Source organism: Pseudopodoces humilis, chromosome 3 (assembly GCF_049639895.1).
Source record: "Pseudopodoces humilis isolate 2021_Gansu_Grassland_sample_001 chromosome 3, ASM4963989v1, whole genome shotgun sequence".
Taxonomy (NCBI): Eukaryota; Metazoa; Chordata; class Aves; order Passeriformes; family Paridae; genus Pseudopodoces; species Pseudopodoces humilis.
In genome coordinates, this window is record NC_142202.1 from 56,185,218 (window position 1) to 56,207,949 (window position 22,732).

The 22,732-nt window shown below is 37.0% G+C and overlaps 1 protein-coding gene across 15 annotated transcripts in view; it reads left to right on the forward strand.

Annotated features, from left to right (window-relative positions):
• SYNE1 (spectrin repeat containing nuclear envelope protein 1) overlaps positions 1–22,732 on the forward strand; it is a 290,444-nt gene that overhangs the window by 175,080 nt on the left and 92,632 nt on the right. For 13 of the 15 annotated variants that reach the window (XM_088052487.1, XM_088052496.1, XM_088052500.1 and 10 more), the window contains 14 exons: positions 163–307; positions 1,290–1,508; positions 2,349–2,611; positions 4,107–4,272; positions 4,513–4,668; positions 4,876–5,028; positions 7,387–7,569; positions 9,145–9,282; positions 10,562–10,747; positions 11,449–11,571; positions 13,581–13,767; positions 15,019–15,158; positions 18,647–18,841; positions 19,887–20,027. In XM_088052487.1, the coding sequence (XP_087908613.1) occupies positions 163–307; positions 1,290–1,508; positions 2,349–2,611; positions 4,107–4,272; positions 4,513–4,668; positions 4,876–5,028; positions 7,387–7,569; positions 9,145–9,282; positions 10,562–10,747; positions 11,449–11,571; positions 13,581–13,767; positions 15,019–15,158; positions 18,647–18,841; positions 19,887–20,027 (2,395 nt within the window). The remainder of the gene's footprint in view (positions 1–162; positions 308–1,289; positions 1,509–2,348; positions 2,612–4,106; positions 4,273–4,512; positions 4,669–4,875; positions 5,029–7,386; positions 7,570–9,144; positions 9,283–10,561; positions 10,748–11,448; positions 11,572–13,580; positions 13,768–15,018; positions 15,159–18,646; positions 18,842–19,886; positions 20,028–22,732) is intronic. The other 2 variants (XM_088052499.1, XM_088052503.1) reach the window with 1 other exon arrangement.

Sequence of the window (22,732 nt, forward strand, 5' to 3'; positions counted from 1 at the left end):
TCTATCTATGCTGTTTCCCAATAATCTTTCTTTTTCTTGAAAAATACTGTGTAACAGCAGAACCAAGCTGTTGCATTGAAAACTAGGTACAATAGTATATCTGATTTTCAAATGTTTTTATATAGCATTAAGTTGTTCTTTCTGAAACTGTATTTGTTTAAGGTGTGCTTCTGAGTGGCTGGAGTACCAGACATCAAGGCAGAAGGTTATTGAAGTGATGAATGATGCTGAGAAAAAATTATCTGAATTCTCAGTAGCTAAAGCTGCTTCTTCTCATGAAGCAGAAGAGAAATTGCTAACACATAAGGTAAGGTCCTGATAATTTCATGAAATCCTTCTCTTTTAAGTTAAAATGAATGTATAATATGTAGATCCCTACCTGTGGTAACATGAATTTGAGTTTTTATATCTTTACCTGTAGCACTTAACTGTGTCATAACACACCAAGACATGTTTAGTTCTGTGCAAAACACACATTTTATTTGTGGAGCGATGGAGACAGATATCTTTAATCACTTTTCAGCTTATTGTCTGTCTATGTGCCTATGACTGTAGAGAAGTGCAGAGTCAGGAGGTTCCTAAAAGCTGTGGGTCTCCAAGCCCCAAAATTACATACCCTTCAAGCAACTCAGATCAGTAGAAACATCCATCTACTTTTGGTCATGGAACAGTTTTACTAGGACAGGAAGACTTGGAGTTTAATATTAACTCTTGTGTAGTCTAAAAGCAAGAAATATAGCTTAAAAAAAAACTTCCTGGTTTTTAGGGTACTAGTCAGTTGCTTTAATATAGACAGTCAGTGACACTTCAGACATGCTGCCAGCTGTGTCTTGTGATATCAAGAATCTCCCCTAAGAGTAATGTCATGTCTGCCCATGATCCTTGGGTATTTAAAATGTTGTTAAAGAGGAACAGGACATAAATATACATAACCTGACATAAACCTACATAAACCTGAATTGCTTCTTTCATTTTTAGACTGTTTACAAGCCAGTCATAGCTATAAGAAGGACCCTGAATGTTTATTTTCATCCCTTTTGAGGGACTATCAAGCAAGAGAAAAGCTGATTACACCAGATTTCTGCTGCTTCCAGAAGCTTGTATTTTGGACCGAGCAGCTGTAGCTAATGACTGCCTATGAGAAATAAAGTGAGACCTAGCCACCTCACTCGAAATACAATACCTCCTCCTCATCTGCAGTGGATGGGGGTGGTTCACCTAACTACATGTTGAATACTAATGAGTAGTCTTGTGGAAAAGGAAAACAGTGCTTATTTTTGCTTTTTCAGACTCTCGTGTCCGTAGTGAATTCTTTCCATGAGAAGATCACAGCCCTAGAAGAGAAGGCTTTGCAGCTGGAAAAAATCAGCAATGATGCCAGTAAGGCATCTATAAGTAGATCCATGACAACAGTTTGGCAGCGCTGGACACGGCTCCGGAATGTAGCCCAGGAACAAGAGAAAATTTTAGAAGATGCACTGCAGGAATGGAAGGGTTTTAATGATAAGGTAAATTCTAGTCTTGGTAAATCCTCCCCTGAGGAAAAATAGATTTTTCCTCGTTATGCTGCCTTATTAATCATCTTGAGGTAGGGAAAACTGATAGCAAAAATTACTGATTTTTTCCCTCAGATCAGAAAAACACAGCTATGAAAGATCCAGGTTTAGAATCGTTGCCTCCAAAGTTTGGACTGTTCTTCTCTATGCATACATGTATAGTAACAGTAGATTTCTGGTGATTCTTTAGATTCTTCTCCTGTTACTTCTCCTCAGATGTTCTCAATTATGTTAACCTCTTTTTTTTTTCTTTCTTCTCTCTTCTCTTTCTTCTCTCTTTTTTCTCTCTTTCTTCTCTCTTTCTTTTTTCTTCTTTTTTCTTTTTCCTGAAGAACATGTAGTTGCTCCTTTTAAGTGCAAGAAGTGATAGTAGTGCCTGTGACTGCTCGTTGATCATATGTCTTTTTTTCCCCTTATATCCTACCTGACTCTTTTTATCTGTCATTGTCCATTATTTATACCCAGATAGCAGGTTCTCTAAGAATGAGGATAATAATTTTGTTAAATGCATGACTTGTGCCAAATATGGGTGTGCCCCAGGGTAGAGCTGTAGTTCCTATGGTAATAAATATAATAAATGCTAAAGATTATAAGACACCCATAACTGGACAAAAAAATCCCTTAGCAAGTCCTAATCCCCTGTGAAGAGCAAAGGACTTGGCACAGTAAAGCACAAACCCTGTACTACAACAGTTTTATAGAATCTAAATGTACAGCACTGGGTCTAGCACCTTTCAGTGTTACTTGCTTCTTTTGTAATTTTATTATTAACAAGACTGCATCTCTTTCCAGATTCAGAAAGCCACCATAGCTATAGATCAGCTACAAGGTCGCTTACCAGAAAGCTCAGTGGAAAAGGCATCCAAGACAGAGCTCCTGGAACTCCTGGATTACCACGGCAGTTTCCTGCTGGAGGTGGACCACCAGCTATCATCTTTGGGCCTGCTCAAACAGCATGCTGTTAGCATGCTTCAGGATGTGGAAGTAAAGACTCCATCTCAGAAGGAACTACCAGTTATGCAAGAAATCAAGGCAATGCAAGATCGATGCCACAAGTAAGGAAATATTTTGAAAGGTTCACCAGAAAAATGGTACCTAGCAGTTCATTATTAAGAGCTTATGTATCATTTTTATATCATTAACAATTAACATGCCTAAATAAATATTAGCTATTATTTTCAAATAAGCATCAGTTTTAATTTAAAATTACTTTGAATTAATTTTGAAACACCTTTTTTTGTGATTATTTTTTATTTCCATCAGAAAGAGTATGCTTTTTAGAATATGTGTTTCTTTTCTTGCATAATAATATTACATAAAAGCTGCATAAACTGCATTAAAGTTATAACTAATTTTAAACACTTGATTGCTTCTCACATTAACAGTGATTATTTATCTTTTTGTACCCTCTTTTTATTAGTTTCTCACTTTGTTTCCCTTGTTTGAAGCACTTAGGTGCCAAAAGTGGGTCCTGTATGACATTTACAGGGGAATGTAGAGCATATGCAAAATATAACTTTTCACCTCAATGCTATGCAAGTGTTTATCTAAATCTAAAACATTTTCCTGTCATGTAGAAAACAGGAAGTTTTATGTTACGTCTTATGTTAAGACACATATCAACCTCATTACTACACTAAGATACCATTAAGTGGATCTCCATGGTGGGAAGACAAAGAGAAATGAAAAATTACAAAACTGTAAACCCTGCATCAAGCCTGTGCAAATTTTATTGTGTGTGTGTATAAATAATTATAGTAGAACAGCAATCTCTGTAGAAAATGTGTAGATATAAGTACTTTCACAATTCCATTTTTCATTTACTTAAAATTGGTTTCTAAGATATAGATATCTCCTGCTCATGAAAATAAGGCATGGTTCACCTGTGCAAGGTTATGCAAACATAAATGAAATATGGGAATATCAAAGATCCCTGTCACAGGTATAAGAGTTACAAGTAGTCCAACAGAACTCTCACAGAGGTGTCATTTTTTACAGGAGATCCAAGTTCCTGAGGAAAGTGCAAAAATTCTTAGTGGAAGTGTGGAAATAGGCCATGTTCATATGCTTGATCTTTAATTTATCCTAAGTGTTCTGCCAATGCAAATCTCATCAATAGGAATGGAATTTCTCTCATGTTATTTTACATTCTAGATATCAATATCAGTCTCGCTCTCTAATTAGTGTAGAGAAATAAACAAGTGTAAGATACAGTTTTTCTGACCTATTTTAGAAGTTTCTTTTGGAATGGCAATCAATAACCCTCATTCATGCCTTGCAATTGCCTTTTTCCTGTACTGACAATCAGGGCAGTCTGTGGTGATGAGCTCAGATGTAGGGATCTCTATTGTATACATTTACATTTTTTCAAATTAATTGCATGTTTGAAGTCCAAACACATAAAACCAAAGAATGGACATGAAAAAATTAATTTATTTTTCTGGATGTGGTGCTCTTAATCATTATCTTTATTGTTTAGTATTTTTTGACAAAGCAGTGTTTCTAGACATTGCTTAAATCTTCACAAATGGTTATTGTTTCTTTCTGAAGCATGCAACAGAAAGTTAAAAAGGGCATGAAGATGGTGAAACAGGAGCTGAAGGAGCGTGAGGAGGTTGAAGCAGAGATTAATATTGTGAAGTCCTGGATCCAGGAAACAAAAGAATATTTATTAAGTCCTGATGCGGAAGTGGATATTCAACTTCAGGAGCTGCAGGTATACCAAATTTGTCAACTTCTACATCATAATATTTATCTTCATTTTAATCTGCTAGTTAATGTAAATAGTTTCAAGATCACCACAAATTCAAATTAGACAATATTCATGAGTTTTTTTAGTAACCCACTAGACAAATTCATAAAGCATGAAGTAAAATATGGACTGTGATATTTTATTTTAAAGATACTTAAGATGTATTCTCATTGTTCTTAACAATACTGTTTCTTCTGTCATTAGTCGCTCTTTGGTGAAGTTGCTACACATCGCCAGGCTGTTGAAAAACTTGCTGAACAACAACAGAATAAATACTTGGGGCTTTATACCATTTTGCCTTCTGAACTCTCTCTTCATTTAGCAGAAGTTGGACTGGCCCTTGTAACTGTACAGGATCAGGTAAAATGCAGTAGATGAGTGTGTAACAGATCTATGGCCCTTCTTCAGGCTTTATAACTTTATAACAGCAGGTATCCTGCTGTTGCCAAACTGGCAACACAGAATCGTTTTAGGACCTTCATCCTTTGAATTAAAGTTAAATGAAAGTTAATTTCCTTTAAGGAGGAGTGATTTCTGATTATTAAATTTAATTCTTACTGTTGACAGATTCAAACCAAAGAAAGAGAAACTCAGCAAATCAAAACACTGAATCAAGAGTTTGATCAGAAAATCCAGGGGATAGCAAATGAACTAAATACCATTCTTTCCAAACTGAAAAAGAAAACAAATGATATAGCACAAGCTAAACTTGAACAAAAGGTAAGACAAGGCTTTCCTTATGTGGTTGTGCCATAAATTTTTCTGAACTGGGACACTCACTTCATCACCAAAATGTTGTTTGTGAAGACTTGCAGGACACATTTTTTTTAATTAGTTCAACCGAAGAATTATACAGAAATGATGGTTACCTGATGAGATTTTTAAAACTATGTTTTTGCAAACTGACCCACACAGGTAATAATATTTGGAGGAAGCAGCTGAGTGTTAAAGTCAGACGGACAAAGACATGGTTCCTTTAAATATTGAGTATGACTCCAATCTGGGAAAGCCTGAGGAACCTTCAAACTGCTCCTTGTTTTCGTCTGTACTGAAAATATCATTATTTATGATAAATAAATCAATAGAATTTTACTTGTAGCCCATCTCACATCATTTGGCTCAACAATTAAATAAAGTATTACTCATACAAATAAGGGTAGTGCGAAGGACTCTTGGTTCTTTTTGAAGGTTTTCTTAAGGTATGTGCCAGACTCAGAAAAAATCATCTGTACTGAAGTGTAGTGGACAAATTAGGATTATCATATGAGAATAAGGGATTCTGGGGAGAGGAGAGATGGAAAAGGGGTTGGCTGAGGATTTGGGTTTGGTTTTTTTTTTGTTGGTTTGTTATTTTAACTAGGAAAATATAAACTTGACTGAATTACTGTCTGAAATTGCACAAAGCATACAAAATAGGAGAAGATTTTTCATGACTGGTATGTCATAAATTACCTGTTTATTTTCATGAGATGCTCAAGATGTTCCAATATACTGTTTGCTTTGCAGGAAGCGTCACTGAACTGTATCCCTGGTATATCTCCTTGATTTCAGTAAGAAGGCAGAAGGGCACTGAAATCTGCTTTCTTATGTTGCATAAATGAAAACTGTCACTGGAGATGTAGTAATGTTCAAAGTGCTTTTATGCCAGCATTTAGCTGATATTCTTGAGACTGGGTTGGCTTTGGTTATAGCAGTAAATATTTTCATATTAACATTGAAACAGATTGTAAAAAAATAAAATAAAAATCTGTTTCAAAAACATGTGAATCAAGTCAAATAGATCCTTCCTTCACAAACATAAATTCTGCATAATATCTGTAGTAAATATGTTTATTTATGCTTGCTGTAATCTGTATGTCTTTGTATTTAGATGAGTGGTTTAACATCTGTCTTTGTGTCTACATGTAGACAGTTATGTCTCCAAGTTCATGGAATAATATTGATTTATCATAACAATTGATCGTAACTTGCACTCTGAGGTGTGTCTGCCAGGACAGCCCTAACCTGAAGAGCTTGAAGTAACTTCTTGAAGCACCTGTAGCAGTGTTCTGAATGATTGCAGTTTAAATTTGTAGAAATAATTGGAGAGAGGCTAGGGTGTTTGTCTAAGCAGTAGGCAAGAGTCAATGGACAGAAACTGATGCACAGGAAGTTCCATCTGAACATGAGGAAGAAATTCTTAACTGTGTGAGCATTGGAACAGGTTGTCCAGAGAGGATGTGGAGTGTCCCTCACTGGAGATATGCAAGAACCATCTGGACACAGTCCTCTGCCATGTGCCCTAAGGTGACCCTGCTTGAGCAGGGAATTTGGACCAGATGACCCACTGTGGTCCCTTCCAGCCTAACCTGTTCCATGATTCCATGTGACTTATTTTATTTACTTTAGAAAAACAATTAATTTTTAGCACCTTGGATATAAAAAAAACAAATTCAAAAATAATCAGTAACATCTTCTCAAGAAACTGTAGCCCAAGAATATACTATAAATCTATAAGAAACCTGAAAATCTTTTTAGGCTTCCTTCTCGAAATATTTATGACTATGGTAAGAAAAATTGATTTTAAACTGTGTTTCTGTTGAAACAGTCTAGCACAATCAGATTGCTCCTGCATCAAGATCATGCTATGAAAATGCAAGTTTCAAATTACAATTACATTTTTCATAATCCATTAATGAGTAACTACACTTTTATGAGTTTATAAACTTATATTTTAACACAGCAATAAAACAAACCTCTTTTCCAATAAATAAAAATCCTTGTTGTGGCACTCTGTGCTGACAATTAGTTTCAGAAACAAAAGGTGCCTGAGAACAGTTAATGTCACACTGAAGTGACTCAGTTTTTGGCTACAGCAGGGAAAACGGTTATCCATTCCAGCCAGGAAGCCAGAGGAGAAAGAGTAATGGCACATACTTAGGAGATGACCAAACATCCTGCTGTTCTGCTTTCCTGCTTAAAAATGGAAAAAACTATAGAGACTTTGGACAGGGTATAAAAGTTGCAAGTTGGACTAGAAATAATCAACCAAAAAGCTAACGCTTCCTGGATCGCTGATTTTATTGTTTTTCTGTCTAGATCCTTGGTGACGAGTTGGACAGCTGCAATATAAAGCTGTTGGAATTAGATGCATCAGTCCAGGACTTTGCAGAGCAGAACGTACCCCTGGCTAAGCAGCTAGCTAACAGGGTAGGGAAACTCTCTACACTGCACCAGCAGACCATACGGCAGGCTGAGTACAGAGCAGCCAAGCTCAGTCAGGTATGATCTTAAATCCTTTCTGCTGTTTCCTTTCAGAACTAGAAGGAGCATGCAAAAATCTCATTTATTTTCCTGGAGTTATGCCAGACAGGGCATTCCTTGGCACATCTGCCTATTATTAGTCAGAGCTTGCATCACATTCCGAAGAGACACAGGTCAAATATGAGGGTGAAATAATTCTCAGATGGTACTTTAACACCCTCTTGCATGCATCACCTACTGTTTGGTTCCTTTGGTGCCCTAAAAAGATTGTAGATCTCACAAACAGTAGCTTGCCTGGAAGTAGTACCTCACTGTGCTTCTCAGGGTCTCTGTTTTGTCACTATTACATGTATTTGCAGCATTAAAAACAAAAGTTTAAAAAAAAAATATTTTGCCCTAGTCCCAATCCATAGAGGGTGACTATAACATGCATTCAATAAAAAAGCCTATATGCAATGGCCCTGATAATGCACAATATTTATGCAATATTTTGGTGTTCATAAAGATGCATCCCCTGCAGATAAAAGTCTCTGAAATTAATTCTTTCTTCTGTTTTTTTCCTTAATTGTTCTTATCCCCAGCAAACTCTAGCTAAAAGCAAATAAATGGATTTTCTATGGTTCTGTCATTAGTACCCTGATAAATTATGAGATCTTTCTACATGCATGAAGTTGCTTCTGTAAGAAAACTTCAAAATATTCTTTTCAGCTTCCTCTGAAAAATTGTTGCTAAGAAGAGATAGAAAATTATTATCAAAGTAAGAACTCAGTAAAAGGTACTTGGTAAACAGATTTAGGATATTTTTGTTCAGCATCAAAAAATCCACTTATCATAAAAAGTGATAGGTATTGAAAACTGCTTATACAAATACAGTTTGGTCACCTCAGATTTGATCCATCCTTTATAAGGAGGAAATTCAAGAACACCAATGAAACTATTCCTGCTGAAAAGAAAATTGGAGCTTATGACTACTTTGCTAAATAGAAAGTGGATTAAACAGAAAGCAGAACTTTAGTCCTATATTTTGAAATTGTGCAGCATTTCATTCTTTTGGAAATATGGCAGACTAAGTGGACAAAACAGTCAAGATAAAAAAAAAATAAAAAAGGTGATTAAGAGGATGTAATGGAAAGAGAGATTTCAAAATAAACAGAGCCACAAACTGAAAGAGAAGGTATTTTGGAACTTATATGTGAGGCTGAAATATGCATAGGGAGTGTACCCTCTAGGGATATATTTGAGCATCAGTGGACTCTCCTAGTGTGACCTAAGCTCTTGTAGTGCCTTTTTTTTTCCCCAAAACAGATAATCTTACTACTGGAAACAGACCTATTTTAACTGCATAAATACATAAGAAACTATGTATATATACTATATATATATAATATATATAATATATATATACTATGTATATATACTATGTATATATACTATATTATAACTACATAAGAAACTATTACATAATACAAGAAGGAAAAGTTGTTAAAATGGTCCCCAGGTTAAAACAATGAAGGAAATAAAATCAGTTTTTTCATCCTCCAAGTACTGTACGAAATTACATCTTAGGCTTAAGCAAATTTTTCTTTTATCCAGGCTGCTTCACACTTGGAAGAATACAATGAGATGCTGGAGTTCATACTGAGATGGATTGAGAAAGCAAATATCCTAGTGCATGGTAGTATAACATGGAATTCTTCCTCTCAGCTTCGTGATCAGTTTAAAGCCTACCAGGTGATTATTTGAGCTATGAAATTTAAAAGGCAGTATATATAAAAAGTTATTTTCAAAGCAAAGTAGAGTTCTACTTCCTCTTAAAGTACTAGATTTCTTTGACTTTTTATCCAAGCTTGAAAATTCTTAATTGGTTTTGGACAATTGTTGTGAAAACTGAAATACAGATACCTTGTAGAATAAAAACGTGATTCAAAGCTGATCTCCATGTTACTCAAGTAGTTTGGTTTCAAAGAGGCTTTTGGCTGAATAGTGTGTCTGCACACTGTGATTCTATCACACCAAGCACCTTATTGCAGCTCATACTCTAAAGATTTAATTAATCAAACATGATTTTCAGTTTGGGTTTTTTTTCTTTCTCCATTATTTTAAACTGGAATAGCCTTTGTTCTCATCTGATGAGTTTTATACCAAATATTCTCAAACTGATGCCTAATGGAAGAGTTTCTTCCAATCTCTTCCTGAACATTTCACATCAGAGTAATTTGGTGTCCCTGTAATTGTGCAATTTATTCTATGTGTGTCTGTGTGTGGAATGTGTGTGTGAGATCAGTGGGATGTTTTGATGAGGTTCAAGCTTGCCTGGTGTTACACGACCATGCGAAAGAAATCAAAGCATCATAAGATAATAATGTGTCACTAATACCAAAATAAACATAAATTACTGTTTCTATATATGCATTACTTAATTGTCAGCTGCATTCTTCTATGTTAGTGCAGTGTAGTATGTCAGACTTTGTATTCTGAATAGGAGCTTCTAGGCAATTTATTCTGAGGAAAGCTGGAGACAGAATTTCTGGTTTGGTTTTGCTATGGCTTTTTCCCTGCTTCAAAATCTGATGATACAGGCTTAACCAATGCCATCCCACATAGTACTTAGGCACTGATTTTTTTAGGCAGCATTAATGGCTCCTGCCCTGCTGTAAAACACCCAAGTGCTTTCTGCAACTTTCTATTAGGACACATCTTTTCCATAGATTGCATATATTATATTTTTAAACGCAAGTTTGTATAGCAAAACACTAAAATTAATGTCTTGGTAAGTACAGCTCCTGAAGCTTTATGACTTAATTTTTTGTTTCCCAGTCTCTATAAGCTGAAGCACTTCAGCAGACCTTCAGAGCTAAGCATATTGCCTAAGCCTTACAGGAAGTCAGTGGAACTTCATCAAAGGCTCACGAATGTGTACAGATTGAAGAGTTTGCAGAACAATATACTTAAAAGATATGTGTCATTGAGTCTCAAACCTGACGTTCAATTTGCTTGTATCTCCATCTAGAGCATTCTTGATGAGTCTGGAGAGATTCACAGTGATCTTGAGGCCATGAGCGAGAGGATTGATTACCTGGGAAGTGTGTACTCCACTGAAGGAATGTCACAGCAAGTGCTGGAACTAGGGAGGCGGACAGAGGAATTGCAGCAAGTTATCAAAGTGCAGCTACCAAACCTCCAAGATGCTGCCAAGGTAAATGAAAGCAGTTTTTTCTAATGCTAGCTGGCATCTAGGGTGATGTATGCATCATACTACTGAGATTATTAGCAGTGAGGAAAATCTGTGGTCTACACAGGGTATGACTGTGTTGACTAAAGTCAGGTATCTTGTGCTGTTTGAGATGCTGCCTTCACATGCTGACTCACATGGGCAAAAGATTTCTGCAGGTCCTGTTATAAATGCCCATTCTGGGTGGATATATTTGGGATAATAGTGTGTCTCAAATAGCACTGAGCACCTATGCTTAGATACTTGAAAAGTGTATTTTGGTAAGTTGACGCCTTCTACTATTTCCTTTATTCTTCTCTTAAATGATATCTAAATGCTGTTATTTATTAATTTAGATCAGTACTGGACCAGAAGAGGATTCCATAGTGTAAGGCCTACAAAGGAGTGCAATGAAAAGAATGAACATCTTTTTCAGTTTTATAAAGTAAATGCTGTATTTGAGGTTGAAGTACTTAAAATAATAACTCTGCCTTTGCAATTCCTTCTTCTAGACTGTCATGTAACTGGTATTTTTATCTAATATTTTAAACATTTAAAATTAACTGTCAAAACTTTGAATTGTTTTTTGCACTGTATGTGAGGGGGATGTACCTGCAAAATCCAGACACATATTTATAGTGATTTCTGGTTTTCCTCTTACTCATCCCTGAATCAAATCCATACAGGATATGAAGAAATTTGAAATTGAGCTGAGAGCCCTACAGGGTGCTTTGGAGCAAGCCCAAGCCATGCTGACGTCTCCGGAGCTTGGGCATTTGAGCTTGAAAGAGCAGCTTTCTCACAGACAGGTAAAAGAACAGGACCTCAAAGTCAACATTTTAGTAGTGTGATGTCACACAAAGGATAATGAGTGTTGATGAGACTGATTTTTGTGTTCCTTAGGTGGGTCACTGTTTCAGAGTGTAACCCCAAATTGCTGCCAAGGAAATAAGGGATGGAGGCAGAAGAATCATTCCCTCAGAGGGAGCGGTTGAAGTGTAATTCTTTATTAGCACGTTCTTAGGTTGATGCAGTGCTGAGAAGTGTGCATCCAATCCATTTAATCCTTATGAATCAGATTGTGATCATTGTTTTACAGATGGAGATGCAGTGATATAGTTGCTAGCTTCTCCAATAGGAATCTGGAGCACTGGGAGACAATTCAGGTTTCCTTAAGTGCTGTTACATTCTTGTATGCTTGGTTGAATTACCTCCGTAAGATATTGTGGCTTTCTCTACTGCATTTGATCTGCTTTGGAGGCTTGTCAGTTTGTTAGTTTTGGTCTCAGCCTTTTAACAGGAAAAATAAGACAAGTTACAGCTTTCTGAGTTTCTCAAGACGTGTTTCCTTCTGCAAGGTAATAACTGTCTCAGACTGCCAGTGAAAACTGGATGTAAGCAGGTTCACTGTAGGATTAAAATCTGCATAAAAACATATGGAAGAAAGGTAAATTTGCACAGCTTTTCCTTTTCATTAAAATAGACAGTCTTTATCCTGGGGCCTTGTGAACAGATTTCAGAATGTAGCCTTGAAGAGTGTAAGTGAAACACATAACCCACCATAAGAATAAAGGAACTGGGTTTTATGTGCATTCTTTGTCCTGGCTCTAGCAGATCTCACAATACGACTTTCTTTTGTACAGAAAGGGACTATGGCCCCTGTCCACCTGTTTCACCAGACCAGAGAGGGGATGTTGGAAAGCGCCTGGCTGGCTCACAGCCCCCCAGGGTGTTTCTGGGGGCTGATTGAACAATAAAGACACCCTTTGCCAGCAGTGTGGAGTCTGACAGAAGAGAGGCCCCACTTGTGCTGCCTGAGGAATAGGTCATTATACTGAAACTCTGGTTAGATTATCCACCATATGTCAGGAAACTGCAGAAATAAAAAACAAACCACAATCCTCTCATCTGTATTCACTTCAGACCCACTTCTGCATGTGCTATAGGGAAAGAGAGATAACCAAATTCTTTATCCCTGTTTGCCTCATTGTCCAGCTGATTTATATCTATTGAATCTAAAATCTTTTTCTAGTGTGCTAAGGCCCATTTTATCAACTTGGCTTTTCCTTTTTTTTTTTTTTTGTTTTTGTTTTGCTTTTTTTTGTATCTGTACATACACTAAATTCCTCAATGTAGATAAAAAGAATGGTGATCAAATCTATTCTCCAACCATTACATTTAGACCCTTTTCATGCATATGAACAGACAACTTGAATGGACATCTTGTATGGAATGGGCACTATTAACAGAGGCATACAGCCTGTGATTATTCAAAGAAGAAGGTTTCTGTATAGCTCTGTTTCTTTCTGTTTGATTGCCTTTTGAATTTTAAGCAACATTTTCAGCCATGGCTTGTATTTTCAAATTAAGGTTGTGAATACAATGAGATACACGTGCTGTTTTGGAAATGTGCTTCTATGTCCCAGTGGGGAGTTCCACTCAGATTTTGACACTGAGATATGTGTATATGTAAATTATTCTTGTGCTGCTTCGATTTGTGGAGTTTGTAATTCTGTTTTCTCAAATCTGTTAATAGAAATACTTTTTTACTTGGATACTTAGAATAAGTAGTACTATACTTTTTCATTAATTATTTTTATATCTAGTTTATGGGCTTTTCACTTAAATAATCTTTAAAAGAATTCTCATTTCACAATGAGCAACTCAAGAGAAAGTGTTTCTAATTATACTCAATTTAGAAAATAGAAAATAAAATTTATCTTTTATTGCTAAACGTACCATTATTTTTCTTTGGCTGCATGAAGTGCTCTGGGAGTTCTGAAAAATCAGTTTATTGTGGCACTGACTTTGTTTCTAGCATCTGTTGTCTGAAATGGAGTCACTGAAGCCAAAAGTTCAGGCAGTCCAAGAGTGCCAGAGTGCCCTGAGGATTCCTGAGGAGGTGGTGACCAGCCTGCCCATGTGCCACAGTGCCCTGCGGCTCCAGGAGGAGGCCAGCCGCCTGCAGCACACGGCCATTCAGCAATGCAACATCATGCAGGCAAGTGCAGCTCCATCCCATCAACCACTCAGAGGAACTTGAACAGGGACATAAAAAGTTGTGATGAAAACATAGAATTTCATATCTCTGTGCATTCCTTTGTTCTGTAGTACCATTAGGAATTTCCCCAGTGAGTCTCAGTTATTCCTGACTTTAATATTCATGACCATATTAATTGTTGATATACTCATCAGACTCTCTCCTCAGTTCTCTCCCCGATACTGCTGTGATTTCTGTAATGCTGTTACGATTAACTAGACAAACAGCTAATATACAATTCTATGCAAGTTAATTTTATAAGATATATGATCAATTAATAGAATTAATATAACATAACATCAGCTGCTTCTGAAGATTGCATAAAAACTACCAAGTTAATTAACTTTGTGGTATAAAAACAATTATTTTTATTCTCTTTATTTATAGTTTTTATATATTTGTTTTCTGATTTTAGAATCATTCAATGTCTATTAAATTTGTATTTTCAAGTTTTGCTAAATATGAGCAAGCTAGATTTTGTTTGAGTGTTTGGACTTCTAATTAAACACATAAAAGGTGTTTTCAAAGAAGAGAATAAGCTTTTCATCTCTGCTATTTAATGATAGTAATATACATAGCATATTCCATAGGCTAGGGTGCAACTACAAAGTTTCAAGCTGGACAACAGAAGAGACTTTTTATGATGAAGGATAATTAATGATGCTTAAACACAAGAAAGGTTACAATGTCACACTGAAAATTTAAAAAATGGGTTAGACAACCTGCTCATGCATCTATGATAGAAAGAACTGATACTATATTGGTAGGATAATTATCTGAATCAATCTTCATAGTCCTCTCCCAGTTGTATTTTCTGTAATATCTAAGCTTTTGTTACAGTCACAAATGAACACCTGAAGTGAAAAAGCAGGTGAAAATGCTTTATAATAAAACCATGAGACTAAGCAAGGCTATCTTCTTATGGGTCTGTTTGGTTCAGGTACTTGTTGGAATCAGAAGTTACAGCACCTTACATCAGAAATCTAAAATGTCATGTTCTGTGGACTGTGGGTTTGGGAAATATTTAAATAAGTGGAACTATTCAAATAATTGCAATTCACAATATTTATGAATAGACATTTTCCTGACTATACTCCTGCTTTGTTTATCAAGATGTGAGTGCCAGATATATCAGGAGGGAGATCTGTCATGCTTAGACTAAGTGAAAACTAATTTTCATGTAGACACTCAATCTTTTTTTCACTTCTCTAGGAAGCAGTGGTTCAGTATGAGCAATATGAGCAAGAAATGAAACATTTGCAGCAGATGATAGAGAGTGCCCATCGTGAGATCCAAGACAAGCCGATAGCAACCAGCAACATCCAGGAGCTCCAGGTCCAGATTTCACGAAATGAGGTATGGAACCCAAAATGCATCAAAACATTTGGCTCAGTGACAGCTCACTGACCCAGACAACTTTTCATAAGCAACAGTCGTAAGATGGCTGAGTTGCTTTTCAGATTTCCTCAAGGTTGAGTAGATAGACTTAATCCCAGAGAGGGAACTCCTGCTATTGGTACAACGCGAACAATTCATTCATTTATTCAGTTAGATATATCCTAACCTTCAGAAGACATTATGATAAACAAAAGTATTGCAGAATTAAGGGCTAGTTAACTTAGAACTTGATTGAGGAGTGTCCCAGAAGTCAAAGCTCAGCAGTTGGTCAGTTAATCACAGCTAGTTTAGTGTTCCATATGTAAGTCTGTATATCTTAAAGAATTTGTACATATATGCATGTATATCTTGAAGTACTTTCTCATTTTCATCCCAGTCACATTCATAAAGAATACCAAGATACTTGAATCAAAGGAAACCCACAACAGATTTAGAGGAAAACTCTGCACCATTCACTCCAAAGGTTTCTTTTAAAGTCCTTGTTGGGAAGATTTTTCTGCTCTGGAGTTGAGAGTCCTGCCCACAAACTCATGGATTATCAGCCCTTGAATAAATCACGATAGTCTCTGTGCAGCTTTCTTGCTGTGCTGGCTTGAGAGCTCCTCCTGAGCCCGTTTCACCACCACCTGCCTGTCGTGTAATTCCTAGGATAGCACCACTGGTCTGTGTGTATCACTTTCGGCACCAGATGGCACCATTTCTTTACCTTTGAATTAAAGCTCTTCCCTCTGGTGTGTGATACAACCTAACGTTACATGTGTTGCTCATTTTTTATGCAGTTGTTACAACTGTTGTTTAGTATAAATTCAAGAGCAGTTTGCATATACAGACACTTTTGGTTTTATTAGTATTGAATTGATAATGCTACTTTCTCTATTCAAATATTCTGGAACAGCAAATGCAGAAGAGTGGCCAGCATTTGAGGTTAATATCGCTTGAGGAAGGAATAATGCTGTAGGAAGGAGGGAATTAAAAATGGGGCAGCTTGAAGTTTCATGTACATTTGAGCAATGGTCCTAAACATCTGCAGGAGGACAGCAGCTTTATGATAATGCACGTTGGGATCAGCCAGAACAGACAGACTTCATACATGCAAGCTTTCCACATTTAGGGGTAAGGGGATTTGAAAGACTGAGATAAGCATATTTTGGTTCATGTTTTCTCTGCTAAATATCGGCAGAAAAGCATAACATGAAGTGAATATTCTGAACTATATATTATTAGGCTACTTCAAAAGTCAAGTCCATCAAGATGTTTGTTAGGTGTGTTATTAATTTAAGAAAATATCAACTACCACATTCCCTGTTAAAAACTATGTAAAAGAACTTAAGGGGACATTTTTAGTAGCTATATTTAGAATTAAAATTAAGGAGGAAAGTAGAAGGAAATTACAACTTGATTTTTGGGAAGCTTGTATTAATATGCATGTATGTAAGTAGGTACCATGTCTACTGACCTGTGTTTCTTTAGCATTTCAGATAAGAATGTGGGCAAGTATCTCCATACATAAGAATTATTTTAATGGAAAATACAATACCTCATGGGACATTGCTTCTATAAGACGCTTTATTATTTCTAATTTTCTTTTACAATCACATTTTTGTTTACTTGTTTTGCTTTCCTTGTCTTCATTTGAAAGAGGCATTTTAGATACTCAGTGCATTGGACATTAATAGCAAAAATGTCATTGCACTTAGTAAGGTGATGGAATAGAGTATACTGAATGACAATAATATTCTACTGAGGCTCAGATACATCATTCATTGAGCATTTGTGAATGACTGGAATTTGCCGAAGAGCAGATAACTATTCAAGCTGCTAGATGTTAAATTTACAGCTTGATTTGATTGCAGCTTGGTTTTTGACTATTTTGCTTGATGTTTTATTATTAAGACTTTTCTTAGTCTCCAGGGAAAGCTTTGGAGCATCAAGAGAGGTACTTTCGTTGCTAACATGAAAGATGGCGACAAGGTGCCATTGAAACTCAAGTAGCGAAGTGTCATCCTCAGTCTTTGAGCCATTTTAATTCCTAACTTGATATTTCTTGCAATGAGTGTTCTGCACTGTAATTTTGAGGACTTTTTTTTCTGAAAATGTCATACAACCGAAAAAATATTCTCATTTTTCGGCCTGAGGCAGTAGTCTTGCTTACTTTCAAAAAGATATTGTAATAGTATATTATTATGCCTACTAGATCTTGCAGCTCCTATTTCTATTCTTCCTTGAACACTTGTGGGTTTTGAAGAAGTAAAAGCAGATATGAAAATGAAGAAGAAATATACTATCGAACAAATAATCGCTGATTTATCAGGCAAGCTTACAGAAATGTTTTCACTTCTTAGATCAAAACTCGTTACTGAGCATCTAGGGAGAGAGAAACAATAGTTTCAGCAGAAATAAGAAACGCTTCCACTATTTTTTATTTGAAGTATATTAATTGAAAGCTTTGAAACTGGACACTGAACAGGGCAACAGTATAGTGTAGGAGTGAAGACAAGACACTTATGAATAGTCATAAGGCTATTAATTTTCATCTCTTGTCTAAAAATCTTAAGCTTGCTATGGTGTTTGGCCACATAAATAGAGCATTTCCTAAGCATAAAGCCCACAATAGTTTAACTTATAGTCTGCTTTATGCTAGTTTCCCCATCTCTTTCTAAAGAAAGGTTAGTCCTGTGCTGCTCAACTTTTAACTCAGTTGAGTTACACAAAACCAAAATGAGATTAAAATACAGCTTATCCAAACAGTGACAAAAAGCCATCCAGTCTGCATTTAATCTTACTATGTGACTGAATATTCATGTCACATTTGAGCCCGTTAGTTAATCCTGTGGGTTAACTCATTGTTTGGACAATTCATTCTTTCTGGTGAGAGCTGAATGGGGCATTTTTTTTGCAGTTGTGGCCACTACATGACCTCATTTCCCGGGCATGCACAACGCGGGGGAGCTTCATGTTCCTCAGCTAAATGGGAGTCGAGATCGGGGGCGGGGGGAAATAGGGCAGGAAGAGGGAGAGACGCTTCCCTTTGCTGCAGCGTGCAGCTTACAGACGTGGGCTCAGGTTCAGGCAGGATGCGAACGTGAGACGTCCGTCGGTCGGTCCGTCCGTCCGTCCGTCGGTCGGTCTGTCGGTCGGTCCGTCCGTCGGTCGGTCGGTCTGTCGGTCGGTCGGTCGGTCGCCCGCCGCCTACGCTCTGCGGTGCGGCGCGCTCGGAGCCTTTGGCGGCCGCCGCCGCCGCTGTGCGATCTGTCAGCGCGGCCGGAGGAGCCCGGCTGGGTCCCTCCGCCGGCGACATCCTGCTCGTCAGCACAGCGGCAGCGCTGCCGTGGTATTGGCTGAGCGAGGAGGGGACAGCTGCGCTTCGCCGCGGAAGCTGAAATGCTGCCGGTCCTGTGGCATTTCCCGGCTGCATCAGCATTAGGGGGAAAAAAATGTTTCCTCAGGAGCTGGCTCAGAAGATCAAAGGATACCAGGAGCAAATTGCTTCTTTGAATTCCAAGTGCAAGATGCTGACAATGAAAGCAAAACATGCCACCATGCTGCTGACAGTGACAGAAGTGGAGGGGCTGTCCGAGGGAATGGAGGAGCTGGATTCAGACCTGCTGCCAGCACACCCCACTCATCCCTCGGTGGTTATGGTAAGCAATGCTTTGGTCGCTGTCCTCATTATCTGAGCTGCTTCCTCTTGCATCATTACAGCACCCCTATACAGCAAATTGCCACAGCTCACATCTTCTAGCTTTTGAAATGGCTGTAGTGTGGCAAACCAAACAAGTTGCAGCTTCCCTTTACTGTATTTTGCTTTATATGGGTTCTCAGGACTTGTTGATAAAGGCTGAAGTTGTTTAACAGACAAAGAACGTGAAATTGCTGAGCGATAATATATGCAAATACTGCGTTTTTTATTTTGTAGTTGTCAGCATGCAAGAACAAATGCTAAGAAATGGATGAGTTGCAGGAATAAAATAAAACCAGAATAAATATTATTTCATTAGATGATGCAGTGTATAGGCTTTTCACACATTAAAATGTTGATGTGATAATTGACAGTATGCTGCTGTATTCTCAGATGAGTGTACTGGAAATGAAAGCTGTTTAAGTACTGCCATAGGCCTAATGTTTGACTTACTTTGTTTTTGTTTGTTTCTAACTGGGTCTCATTACAAACATTCTATATAGCTGATGCTACTGGGATTTTTGTCTCAGTGTCAGACTTCAGGATTTATCCCTGTGTAGCAACACTGGGAAAGGAAGAAGGTTACGTTTGAATACTGGGTTGTGTGTATTTTATATTTCAAGTCTGTTCCTTGTTCTAACCAGACCTGGATACTGAGACAAGTAGTTTAGTATTCTGTAGTTCTTCATAATTTTTCTGTATGCAGCAGAGATTGTATTAGAAGGTGTTTAGGCAAACCTGAATTTGTTATTACTGAGTTGCTTGCTCTATACTGTGCTTTAAAATCCATTAGGGTAGAGGAGAGCACTTTCATACTGAAGTATGACAAGTAAATGAGACTATTTATTCAACAGATTTCTAAACTGGTAAATGTAGGAGCATGAAGCATGACTAATTAATGTCATGGTAATTCTGGCCATGTGTTGTTTTGATATCAGTCTAAGTCAAGCCTCAGCTGAGGTAACTGATTTTCTTCCTGTGCTCTGGGGTTGCTTTTCCTGTGGCAGATGACTGCTGGTCGCTGTCACACTCTGCTCTCCCCTGTCACTGAGGAGTCTGGGGAGGAGGGAACCAACAGTGAGATTTCTTCTCCACCTGCCTGTCGCTCTCCCTCACCTGTGGCTAATACAGATGCTTCTGTTAACCAGGTACCTCTCTCTTGGCATTCATTCAGCTTTTATCTCAGACATACATGGTTCCATTCCACAGGTGGTTTATTTAATCCTCTGAAATAATGTTTAGCTATAGCTCCAAGGAACTGAGGCTTAACCTCTTACCAAACTGGACCTTCAGGTTCTGGTTCAGGTATTGACTTCTGAGTTGAAATTGTATAAACCCAGTGTTACCTACTCATTCTTTTTTAAAATAAATTTAAAATGACAATTGCAATGTCACCAAGTGTTTTCTACCTAAAATTTTTATTTTGTCAGTAGTACTCAATGGAATCTTGCATCCTGAGAAAAAATGCCTTTTTGTACTCCCCATAATGAAACATTGTATTATGTCAATATCCATCTATCTTACTGTACTGTTGCCGTTGAGGCACTGAAATCACAGCCTGGTATCTTCTACTTAATATAATTTCATTCATTAACTTTCATGTGGGGTTTTTTCACATTCATTTCAATGCTGTTCATTTCCATAGGAGTCTGTTTAAAGTGCCAGTGAGGCACCTTAGTGAAATAACAGACATTAGATTTTAAATCAAAACTGAGGGCTCTTGCACTTCTAATAGGAGCAAGTGTATGTCAGTATTGATTAAAATGTAAACATTTAGCCAGCACATTGAGCATCGTGCACAAAAAGTCACACAGAAAATTTTATTCTTTTGAAGTTTAGAAATGAGCCTTAGAAGCCGTTACCAACTCACTGAATTTATCATGTTCTGGATTTTGTGGTTGATTGGTTGGTCTTGCATTTGTGACTGCTTCCAAAATTGACTACTGCAGATTTGAAGGTTAGAATGTGTTGTGCTGCGCTGCTGAGTAGAATTAGGCAAGTTTGAGCAAGATGCTCATTGATTCCTTCTGCTAATTTCAGAAATCCATATGGTGCTATAGAAGTTGCTAAATATAAGACATAAGAAAGAATACTAATGTAAGATAGTAAGAGTGGTGGCAAAATCATCAATGGCATACTAAAGAAAGATGTATAATGCATAAGAAGGACTTTTCTAGTTTTCCATCATTTTAGATAAACAAAAAGTTCCCTGTGAAGTTTACTTACAGTAGAAAGGCATCTATATATTTCAACTTAGAATTCTTATGACACCATTAATTAATGAAGGACTTAAAAGACCAAAAGCAGCTTGCTTCCTAATCAGAAATGCCAATGTCAGTTCATTACTTTTTTCTGAAAATGTAAAACAAGTCAAACAGCTGCAGTCACTCAGACAATAAGGAAAACATACTGTTGCACCATTAGCTGACACCAAAATACAAGTTTTAGAATAAGTGATTTACTAGGGCAAAATTGAACAAAAATATTTTATCTTTCATTTAGCAGACGATTTTCGAGAGAGACAGAGTTGATGCTGTTACAACAATCTTAAAAAGTTTGAGCTGAAGTTTTCTTCAGTGTGGTTAATGTTGAAATGAACCGCATGCATTAAACAGCAAGCGGAAGAAGATTCCAAAATGCAGTGGTTTATTTACAAAATTCTTAGTTTTGTACTCAAATGAGATTAAGACTAAAGAAGCTATGAAACTGCCAGTGCTGGTCATGATGAATGCCTGTGGATACTTCAGGGAAGAAAGTTGATTAAAAAAAATACCCTAGATGAAAGTGAACTAAGAGATCAAATTTAAGTTATAAGCATTTTATATTTTTACAGCAAATATGCAAAATTATTTGGAAATATTTTGTTTCAAAATGTAGCCAGAGTTAAGAACTAATTTCTCACAGGAAGATCACCTGCAAACTACCATAAAAAAATGTTAACAGGAACTCTAAGAAGTGAAGAATAACATGAGTTTAGTCTTCGGAAAAAAATGTAAAACTCTTCTGAAGAGGGAATTGGGGAAGGAAAGGTTATGAAAAAGACTGCTTTAATTTCATCCTAACTCTCTACAGTGTTTCATCAGTTTCCTAGCATCTCTTAATGGTGAAACGTAGCTAGTCTGAATTCAGACATCTATACACTTTATTTGCATTTCTAACAAGTAATGAAACTATCAAGCAAGTACCATCTGCTTATTAATGAAATAATGATGTTATGTATTGAAATAGATTAAAATAAGACCAGAAATACAAGTAATGGACAATTCTAGCACTATCCTAAGTTTAAAAATGTTTTTTTCTGAAACTCCTCTAAAAACAACAGGGTGAGGGAAAATAATTAATATGTTAATGTTGGAAACACTGAGGAATTTCACAATATATATAATAGTATGTTAACAGTCCTGAAATGCAGTTAATTTTGATGTTTAGCAAAATCAGACACTTCATCTGTGCCGCAGTAATGAATGAGAATCCTTTGGGGCTAGATCTCCTTGCACTTACCCAAAGATGTAATTGATTAAAATTTGACACAGTTTTAAAATCTTGGTTTCCTGATACATAGTGCAGAGCAGTTGAACTGAAAAGCTGAAATGTTGGCACGATGCCCTGTAGGCCACAGCTGATCCTGTGATTCTAGTCTTATGCTCTGGATCACTGTTAAATGCTTTTCTGTCTCCTTGTACACAGCCTACTTAAGGATTCTTTCCCTTATGAATACTCATCTAGGGTGCACCAGCCCTTGTTACCTGTCTTACAAAGTCTAAACACACCCTTTTGCCTCTGCACCTAACAACAAAGCTTGATTACTGTTCATTGCCTACTTTTCATAAGAACAGTTGTGGGATATTACGAC